The 11294-nt window shown below is 35.4% G+C and overlaps 2 protein-coding genes across 2 annotated transcripts; both read left to right on the top strand.

Moving 5' to 3' along the window:
• The first annotated feature begins 5799 nt into the window (after positions 1–5799).
• LOC106337429 lies at positions 5800–8080 on the top strand. The gene is made up of 2 exons (XM_013776533.1): positions 5800–7184; positions 7565–8080. Exon 1 carries the CDS (start codon positions 5841–5843, stop codon positions 7164–7166), a length of 1326 nt encoding a protein of 441 aa, XP_013631987.1. The 5' UTR covers positions 5800–5840; the 3' UTR covers positions 7167–7184; positions 7565–8080.
• An 836-nt stretch (positions 8081–8916) lies between these two features.
• Positions 8917–11279, top strand: LOC106337036 (ankyrin repeat domain-containing protein 13C; the record flags this gene model as incomplete). Its single annotated transcript, XM_013776049.1, is given in 2 exon segments — positions 8917–10446; positions 10755–11279. Coding segments are annotated over 2 exon segments (1878 nt in total). The 3' UTR covers positions 11106–11279.
• Positions 11280–11294: the final 15 nt, after the last annotated feature.

The following is an 11294-nucleotide window of genomic DNA, read 5'->3' as shown; positions in this document are numbered from 1 at the left end:
TCGTCGGTATGTCGTCGGAATAACGTTATTCCGACGACATACCGACGATTTTTTCTCTCGGTATGCCGCTGTTTTCTTGTAGTGTATCATCATTGTTGAAAAGTTAACGCATTACAATTCATTTTAATTATTTTTAAGACGTCATATGAACAAAATGATATTAAGTTTTGCGGCTGACACAAATCACCAAAACTAGATTGGCAATATCGATTGTGAAATGACGAAAGAGGATTAGGTTTTCTGCTCTTTATTTTTTTACTATTGACTCCATAAGTAATTTCATTTTCTACCTCTATAAAATTGTGCTTTCGTTCTCGTTTTTGTTTCATTGATATGAGTTTTTTTTTACTTCTGCTATGAATTCGGTGAATCACATAGGTGTCAACTTAAAAAGATGGACATCTGTAAAAATTAGTTCCACTCCAGATAAATATCTAGGAACCAAAATTTTGAAGAAAATCACTGGCAAACTCTATTCACAGGTTAGTGTTGAAATCTAATATATCAAGCTGTTATAGAATATAAGTGCAGACTCGAATATAAATGTATGTCTAGTATATTTTCACCAGGTTGGTCTAAAAAACATCTAATTCTAGAACAAAAAAAAAAATTACTCATTTTATTAACCTACGCTTTTGAAATATAGTTACTTAAGAGTATACCGATAAAAAATAAATATAATACTTTACCATTCTAGCATGTAAACTATCTATAAACTCAAAACTATTTGATTTATTGAATGATAAACCAGAAAACTTATAATAAATAATTCAAATCTCTCATTCTTACAATTATAATAGCTAGGGTATCAGGGAGAAATCAATATTTGTCGAATGATCAAAACTCTCATTCTTCAAACAAACTCAAAAAGAATTGATTGGAATCTTGTCATGATATTTCAATATAAGCATTTTAGAAATAAAAATCAAGACTAAATTATTTAATCTGAATGAAATATTATAATATAGTGCTTACAATATAAAAATCTTTTCGATTTGAAGAAGTGTATTTTTGGGATTGTCAGGATCAAATAACATATTAGAAACCACATATTTAAAAATAATTTGTATACATAAAAATATATACATTAGAGAAAACACATAAATCAAAACCAATACCTTTTGTTAATTTACGATCATGTTTTTGGTAAATAAATCAAAGCAATATTTTATTTACTTTATATGGTATATAATTAAACTTTAGTGATGATTATATAGATATATATAGTATATTTTAATATAAATATATGTTATTGACACTTCCTACTCATATGATTTTATTAACATTTCTATATTTTGTAACAAAAATTTAAATCGTTACTCACAAAACTTTTAATGTGACATTTTTCATAAAAAATTTAAAATTAAAATATTAAGATCTCAATAATTTTTCACTGCAAATATTGAAATTAACATATTTATATATTTTTAGATAGTATATAATTGAATATAATATGATTAATATATATAATATGAATTTATTAATGAGACTTCATATTCATAAGATTTATGATCATTTATATCTTGCTTGAACAAAAAAAGTTAAACCATTGATCAGAAAATTTTCAGTGTGGAACCTTTATCACTTTTAGTAATTTATTGTCATTTTAAATAAGTTCAAAATATAACATATAAGAAAAAATCTAAAATTCTTATTATATATTTATGTGATTGTTTAATTTCTTTAAATAATATATAAATTAAAAAATGATACAAAAATTATTATCAAATATGTATTATTCATAATCATTATTTATCATATCTATGTTAATCATATAAGGTAATTCCGTAGTTTTTATTTTTAAAAAGATTAATATATAGGGGATTACTATTATGAATAATACAATATAATTTTTGTATCCTTCTCTTTTTTGTTTAATTTTATATTATTAAAAGAAATTTAACAATCACATTAGGCATATAGTAAAAAAAAAGATTTTTGTATGTTAAATTTTTTAAAATGACTCTAAATTACTTAAAATGGTAAAAGTCCTACATTAAAAATTTTGTAATTAATGGTTTAATTTTTTTCGTTTAAGCATGATACAAATGAGCTTAAATCGTATGAATATGAAGTCTCATTAATAGATATTCATATTATATATATATATATATACATTAATATCATTTAAACTAAATTATATACTATATAAAATATATAAATACATTAATTTCAAAATTTGTGAAAAATTATTGAAATCTTAATATTTTAATTTTGAAAATTGTATTGAAAAATCTCACATTAAAGTTTTGTGATTAATGGTTTAAATTTTAGTTACAACAAATATACAAATGTTAAATAAATTATATGAGTAGGAAGTGTCAATAATAAATATTTACATTAATATATACTATATATATATATATCTATGTCAATATCAATAAAGTTTAATTATATACCATATAAAGTAAATAAATTGATTATTTTGATTTATTTACCAAAAACATGATTATAAATTAAGAAAAAGTATTAGTTTTGATTTATGTGTTTACTCTAAAATATATACTTTTATGTATACAAATTATTTTTTAAATATGTGGCTTATAATATTTATTTGATCCTGACAATCTCAGAAATACACTTCTTCAAATCGAAGTGATTTTTAATATTGGAATCACTATATATATATATATATTATCTCATTCAGATTAAATAATTTAGTCTTGATATTTATTCCTAAAAGTTTTTAATGAAATATAATGACAAGATTCCAATCACCTCCTTTTGAATTTGTTCGAAGAATAATAAATTTGATTATTCGTCTAGTGTTTGTTTCGCCATAATAGTCTATCTAGATATTATAGTTTATTATGGTTTATCATTTAATAAATCAAACAGTTCTTAGTTATACATAGTTTATATATACTAGAATGGTAAAATATTATTTTTTGTCAGTATACTCTTAAGTAACTAACCTCAAAATGTGGTTAAGAAAAAAGTAATTTGTTTTGTTGTTCTAGAATTAGATGATTTTTAGACGAATTTGTGAATATATACTATACAAACATTTATATTTCGATTCTACACCTATATTATATAACAGCTTGATATATTAGATTTGAACACTAACTTATGAATAAAGTTTGCAGGTCATTTTCTTCAAAATTTTGATTCTTAGATATGTATCTATAGTGAAACTAATTTTTACAAATGTCCAACTTTTTAAATTGACACCTATGCAATTTACTGAATTCATAGAAGAAGTTAAAAAAAAACTCATAACATTGAAATAGAAACGAGAACGAAAGCACAATTTTATAAATGTAGAAAATGAAATCACTTATGAAAAGTCAACAGTACACAAATCGAAAGCAGAAAACCTAATCATCTTTCGTCATTTTACAATCGTTTTTGCCTATCTATTTTTGATGATTTGTGTCAGGTGCAAAACTTAATTTATTTTTTTGTATATGAAGTCTTAAAATAATTAAAATGAATGATACATTTAAAAGACTAACATTTATATTTACCATTTTACAATTGATAAATATTATATTGTTGCAAAATGTCAAAACAAATAAAAATTAGTATAAAAACTCACACCAGGCGCTTAATAAAAGTCTTCCATGTACTTGGCAAACAAAGTTTTTTTTTTAATATTATTTTTGGGTCAAAAATCTTACATTTACAAACTTAACGGTTGCCTGTAGATTAGCAATAAGACCTGGGTTCGATATACAGCAACATATGAAACATATTGGTTCTTCTGCCCTTTTAGGTATTTAGGGTTCTGTGAGTTTTGATAAAAAAAAAAAGGGTTCTGTGAGTAAGGTAAAACCTGTGTAAAACTCGGTTAACTGGTTTCTGTTTCTCTATCGCCTTTGTCATGTATTCTCTGATACGCCATGGAAGAAAAACTCTTGAGTTTCAGAAATGGCTTCACTTGAGATTTGCAGCGAACATTCTTCTAAATGAACCTGTTTGTGGTGAAGAAGATGAACTGGCCGCTGGAGGCTCTGGTTTTGTTTCCTCAGGTGCTTGGATTAAGCTTGGAGAAGAGGACTGTCCCAAGGTGTAATGTGATCAAAGCTCTCATGGCGAAAGGTGGTACGGCCCTGGAATGGCTGTCTCTCCCTGGATCACTTGAAGGGGGCGTGGGTGGATGATAGATGATGAGGATGGTCTTCTCCTTCAAGCTGTGGACGGCTATAAGGATGTTTTGCTGCTCCTGAGACACAGGATCACCCTGCTTGGTGTCTAGGATGGATCACAGAAGATCACTCTTCCTTATTGTGATATAGAACACGTTCACCACTTGTGAACAAAGGAGACAGTGTCGTCTCAAGACTTGTTTGCACCAAAAGAAATTATATTGATAAAAGAATGGCTGAAAGTTAAATGGACGTGGTGAAGCTGTTTAAAAGAGTAAAACATAAAACCCTAAGCCTAAAGCAATGTGATTTAGGAAAACCAAAACCAAATCCTAGTGCTAATTTATTTAAAACACCAAACCGACTCCCAATGGGTTTATAAAGCCCAAAACCTATTCCTAATGAATTTACATAAATAATAAAACCAAATAAATTTAAAATAGACCATAATGGTCGTGCTTGATCATATTGAGCCAATCATAATCCAAGCTGGCTTGTCTTTCCACTTTTTGGGCCGATAAAGGCTTTTTTCGAACAACTCTTGCTTGGGCTCGATCCATCTTGTTCCTGGTCCGACCAAGTACCTCCATAAGCTCATTTTATTGATAAATATGCTCCTGATGTTCCATTTCCAGCTCAGGTGCTTCATCTTCCATTTCCAACTCATTTCTCGCACATTTCGGTTTGAGCAGTCCATTTCTCGATCATACCAGATCACCCATTTCATTTCCTGTCCAACCAGCTTCATCCCATCCATTTCCTGGTCAATCAGATTGAATACTAATCGTCCATGATGGCCCATAGTCATTCCTATCTTTATAAAGACCTCATCAAGGCCCATAGCCTTCTCTCGGTCCAATACCTCATGAATAAGGCCAACAAGCTCTTCAATGAGCCAATTAGGTCGTGTTGTGACCCCTTGCCTTTCTGGTACATGTATGGACGTCCAAGACTTGAGTTTGAAGCTGATACAGGTCGCACCAAAAGGACTGCTTGGAAGTGAACTCCTTCGCTTGTCGCCTGTGTTATATATCTGTTACTGATGAAGCTTTCTTAAGCAAGTATGTGATGAAGCATGATGACAAGGGCCTTGTGTCTGAGTTGATGGCTATCTTCACCGGAGATCTCGTGCCTCATAGATCTCCGAAAATATAATCTGAATCTCATTTTCAATGCAATGCAATGAAATGGAGCTTTTGGATTTTGATCATGTAAAGCGTTAATTAGTATATGATCTTTGTTTCCTTGAGAGAGACTCTTCTCAAATTGAGGATCTTGGTGTGGCATTTCATAAACATTCTTGTAAAGCTTATGGAACATTGTTTTTGATCTTGAAAGGGATGTTAATAAACTCTGCCACTTACCTCCGAAAGACTTGAAAGGCCGCTTAAACAAATAAAAGATATGTGTCTCAGCGGTTGTGCCAAGGTGTAATGTTTTGAAAGCACACTTGTCCACAGGATTACTGAAAAGTTTGAACCTTTGGACTCCTGAAAATTTCGGTTGAAAATGTTTGGTATTTACAGCTGAGCTGTTGTAAATTTGTAATAGTGAGATACTAAAAGTTTTGCACCTTTAAAAAATAGCCAACTCCAGACTGTAGCTTAACGATACGACCCGAGTTCGAAGCATCAGCCACATCACGCTTTGTATTTAATATTTATCGGTGATAAATAATTAATTTCTTATTTTGCAACTTAGGGTTTAATTCGTTTTGCTCGCTCTTCTTCTCTGTATCCTTAATTTGTCATGTACTCGCTGATACTCCATGGAAGAAAGTCTCTTGAGTTGCAGAAATGGCTTCACTTGAGATCTGTAGTGGACCTTCTTCGAAATGAGTCTGCTTTTTCACCGAACCCTTCCCCAAATCCATTGTCTTCTCTCTCCAACTCGTTCTCCTCTGCTAGTGTTGCTGCATCTGATGTGAACCTTCAAGATGATCAAAAAGGTAACAACTTTACGGTCTCTTACCTCGTTGGTTCATTGGGTTTAAGTACCAAACTCGCTGAATCAATCTGGAGGAAAGTCAGCACTGAGGGCAAAGCTAATCCAGATTCTGTTCTGAATCTTCTTAGGAGTCATGGCTTCACAGATTCTCACATCTCCACCATCGTTACAAACTACCCACGACTGTTCATATTAGACGCTGAGAAGACCTTTACTTCCAATCTCAACTTTCTCCAGTCCAGAGGAGCTTCAACCTCTGAGTTCACTGAGATTGTTTCCAATGTTCCGAGAATCTTGGGAATGAGATGGCACAAAGCAGTCGGCAGATACTACGATTTCGTCAAAGACATCATCGAAGCAGACAAGAGCTCCAACTACGAAATGTCATGTCTTTCTTTGCCACAAGGTACCTGCCAGGAGAACATTATCAGAAACGTGTTGGCTCTGAGACTATTGGGCGTGCCTCAGAAGCTCTTGTTCTCCTTGCTCACCTCCAACTTCCATGTTGTATCCGGAAAAGAAAGATTTGAAGAATCCCTCGAGAAGATTGTTGGGATGGGTTTCGATCCGACCAACTCAAAGTTTGCCAAAGCTTTGTGCGTTGTTTACCAAATGAGCGACAAAACAACGGAAGACAAAGTTAATCTCTATAGAAATTTAGGCTTTACTACGGGAGATGTGTGGGAGATTTTCAAGAAGAATCCATTGTTTATGGCACTTTCGGAGAAGAATATACAAAACTCCTTTGAAACATTTATAAGCCTAGGATTCAGCAGAGATGAGTTTGTGACAATGGTCAAACACTGTCCTCAGTGCATTGGGTTATCTGCAGAGTCTGTGAAGAAAAAGACTGAGTTTTTGGTGAAGGAGATGAACTGGTCACTCAAGGCTGTTGTTTCGAACCCTGCAGTATTTGGATACAACTTGGAGAAGAGGACTGTCCGAAGGTGTTATGTGATTAAAGCTCTCATGGCTAAAGGACTGCTTGGAACTGAACTCCCTCCGTTGTCGCCTGTGTTGGCGGTTACTGGTGAAGCTTTCTTAAACAAGTATGTGATGAAGCATGATGATGACAAGGAGCTTGTGGCTGAGTTGATGGCTATCTTCACCGGAGATCGTGCCTCTTAGATCTTCATACACATTCTTGTGAGCTTATGGAACATTGTCTTGATCTTGAATATTCTAGATGCATTTGAAATACATTGTCTTGAACATCATCCAAGGGATGCTAACATGATTGTTGAACATCAATTTTGCAATTTTGAGATTCTGAGATGTTATTAATATTATTTTCACTAAGTATACATACTGAAGCTTTTTTCTCTAGGGGTTTGAAGATATAATATCTTGCTGCTTTTTTGGCGTTTGGTTTCTTGTATATGCTTAAGATATGAAGAACTTGCTTTGACAGGAAAGAGACATGCACATACACATTATTACTGTGCATGTTAGATGCAGTTAGCGAATTTTCTTGTGGTTTTAGCAAACGATAGCGTCTAAATAACTCGTGAGATTTTAAATTGCAGGCAGGTTGTCTTATCGTACGTGTTCTTAGACTATATATTACTTCAGAAATTCTTGGGAATTATCAATCTTGAAAACGTCCATCCTTTGTTACCCGCTTGGCTATTACTCCTGCGATGAAGTTTAAGGTCTGATCCTGTGAATCTTGTCTCTGTAAACGGACCAACCTTAAGGCTTCAAAATCCGACGCAATCAAGGCTCTTTAGAAGCGATGCATAACTCAAAAGATATCAAACAAAAGCATAACGGGAATGAAATCTTCTTACCTCTCCTGTGTTATGATCTCTTCCTAAGCCAGCCATTTGAAACCATGAAGAAGTGTAGACTACTCATAATGTGTATACAATGGTGATGGTGAATTTTGATTTGTAGGCTTTAGTCATCTCAGAGTCAGAAGCATATAAACGATGTCATTTTGTGCTACTGTTGCAGTACAGATCAAGGCTTTGTTTTCAAGATTTTAGATGATTTTTGAAACACGGTTAGTTTTAAACGTTAAACACCAAAACAGTATATTAATGAAGGTCGATATAATAAACAAGCGGATTGGTTGGTCGGTTAGAGGGAACAAAGTCTTTTGTATCGTTTATATGTAAATTCTCTGTTGCAAATTTGCATTTGGTCACGACAAAGTGATTCTTTCCTCACTTTTCTTTCTTTATCTTTGCTCCGTACCTTGATGTTCTTGTTGTGTCATATCAAATTGTAAAAATATGATTAGAGACACTGGTCATTTTATCAACCCAGAAAAATTATATAAGAAAAAAAAATTTCAATTAATATCACTATCTCGAAACAAATCAATTATTGTGTAATGTACAAGATCATTATTATCTACGAACAAAGTATGGCCTTTCATATAATTTTGTTAAGCGAGTAAGAACCTTTTTACTAATTATCAATCATATATATTCCAAAAATATCATCAAATACTATTATAACCTTGCTTTATACCATGTCATAATAAGATGTACTTTTGTATATACTAAAGTGCAAAATATGCAACAAATAAATCTGAAAATTCAAAAAGAAATTGTGCAAAAGACAAAAAGCCCAAATAAGAAAACAAAGAAAAAAGAAAAAGAGTACTGACAAAAAGCCCAGAAATATCCTGATTACGACTCTCTCCCCTCACGCCTCCCCAAATAAAGAGAGAGCAACCAAAAACCCTATTTTGAAAAATTAAAATAAAACAAAATAATAAATGAATAACGTAAACTAATTAAATTACTCTCCACCAACATCCGTTTCAGCTTCCATCGAAGAAGACGAAGTAGAAGCTTTCACTTTCTGAGGAGTTAGTTTTTATTTTCTTCAATTCTCCTTGGGGTTTTCACTGTAACGCTCGCCGGAGACCATGGCTCGTCCTTCTTCGGCGTCTGCAACGGCCAAGCTTCCTTCTATCAAACCAGAGGATTACGCTCACAGTCCCGTTCACTACGCCGTCGTTTTGGGAGATCACGCTTCACTCTCTCGTCTTCTCTCTTCCGTTCCAAAGCTCGGAGATCCAGAGCAGATCCGCACCGAGTCCGACTCACTGAGCCAAGAACGAATCGCGGATCAGATCTCTGCCGTCCTTGACCGCCGCGACGTTCCCTCACGCGAGACGCCGCTCCATCTAGCGGTTAGACTCAACGACCTGCTCGCGGCAAAGGCGATTTCATTAGCCGGCGCTGACATTTCGCTCCACAACGCCGCGGGATGGAATCCGTTACAGGAGGCTTTCTGTCGCCGGAACTCTGAGATTATGAAAGTGCTTCTGAGTAATCACCACCGTTTAGCGTGGTGCAAATGGCGGAGGCGGTTACCGCGATTGATCGGTGTTCTCCGTCGCATGAGAGATTTCTACATGGAGATATCTTTCCACTTCGAGAGCTCTGTGATTCCTTTCGTCGGCAAAATCGCTCCCTCTGACACCTACAAGATCTGGAAACGCGACGGCAACCTCCGCGCCGATACTACCTTGGCCGGATTCGACGGATTGAAAATCCAGCGTGCCGATCAAAGCTTTCTTTTCCTCGGTGACGGTGACGAATCTCTCGACATCTCTCCTGGATCGTTGCTTGTACTGAATCGAGACGACCGTAAGATCCTAGACGCGTTTGAGAGTGCTGGAGCTCCGATTAGCGATTCGGATATCGCTGGATTCTGCTCTCAGTCTAGCTTGTACCGTCCGGGGATGGATGTTACTAAAGCTGAGCTCGTCGGGAGGTTGAATTGGCGGCGGCAAGAGAAGATGGAAAGCGTCGGAGATTGGAAAGCTAGGGTTTATGAAATTCAGAAAGTGACTTTCAGTTTCAGGTCTCGGAAGGTCGTTAACGACGGCGAGAGCGAACAAGTTCAACCTCTAGAGCTAGACGAAGACGATGATGGATTCCTAGTAGCGGAGAATCCGAGTTTCTTAGCTCCGCAGAGGTCACAGAGACGGCACAGTAGCTTCGTTAACGAAGACAGAGATTGGATTTCCGTTGGGAGAAAAAGCGTCGACGTATATCCCTCTGCCGCACCACCACCGCAGTTTCAACCACCAAGAAGATCAGTAACTCAATTCCAGCCTCCGAGAAGGTCAATGGCCGTACCTTCAACCGCCTCCGCCGCACCACCACCGCAATTCCAGCAACCGAGAAGATCAGTATCACAATTCCAGCCAGCGAGAAGATCAGTGGCCGTACCTTCAACGGTGAATCCTCCACCATCTCCTCAGATTAAAGAGAAGGAATTCGTCAAGAGCTTGCATCCGTCTGTTTGGTTGACGGAACAGTTTCCGTTAAAGACAGAAGAGCTGCTTCCGTTACTCGACATTTTAGCGAACAAGGTCAAAGCCGTCGCGAGAATGCGTGAGCTCCTCACCACCAAGTTCCCGCCGGGAACTTTTCCAGTCAAGGTAAGGGCAATCCCGTAAATATACGCTTTTTCAGTTTGTTACTCTCCCTAAGCTAGGAAACATTACGACCGTTAAACCCAATGAGTCAACTATCTGACGTGTCATTCTTTCATTGAGTAGCATGTTAAGCGTTATGACTTTGCCACGTGAATAGTAAGTACCGTGACGTTACATATCACGGATTGGTCCGGGGGGAACCAAAGCTAGGCTGTTTTCTTTTTTGCTATTTTAGATCTTTAATTTTGGGAAATTGTGCTTTAAACCTTTTTATGTTTTGGTGATAAACAAAATCTTTTGGTGGGGCACAGTTGTCGATTCCGGTGGTCCCGACGGTCAAAGTAGTAATCACATTCACCAAGTTCGTCGATCTTCCACCAGCGGAGCGATTCTACACACCACTCTCAAGTCCGAGATTCCTCTCCTGTGCAGACCAATGGGATGATGATGAGGAAAAATCAGACGCTCGGAATTCAACCTCACGGCCATCTTCGTGGCTGAGACGCACCGGATTAGGCTCACAGAGGCGGATAGAGGAGGAGGAGCAACAATCACCGGACCCATTTGCTATACCTATTGGGTATAAGTGGACAAGCATGAAGAACAACAATAAGTCCGATAGTAAAATGAAGAGATCAAAGTCTACTAAGAGAGCTAAATGAAAGAAGATATAATCTCTAGTATTTTTTTTTTTGTTGTTGTTCTTGTTGATATTCTGAAATTAGTAAGTAGTCAATATAGAGGAATTATTTCTGGATGTAGTTTTTTTTTTTTTTTTTACTATACATTTTTTTTAAAATCTGAAATGGTTATAAGTAGGGATTCAAATACTGTCATTTTTACCCCCCCCC

The sequence above is a fragment of the Brassica oleracea genome, chromosome C4, assembly GCF_000695525.1.
Source record: "Brassica oleracea var. oleracea cultivar TO1000 chromosome C4, BOL, whole genome shotgun sequence".
NCBI classification, from domain to species: Eukaryota; Viridiplantae; Streptophyta; class Magnoliopsida; order Brassicales; family Brassicaceae; genus Brassica; species Brassica oleracea.
The sequence above is the reverse complement of the archived record's forward strand: the minus strand, read 5'-3'. Positions and strand labels throughout refer to the sequence as shown.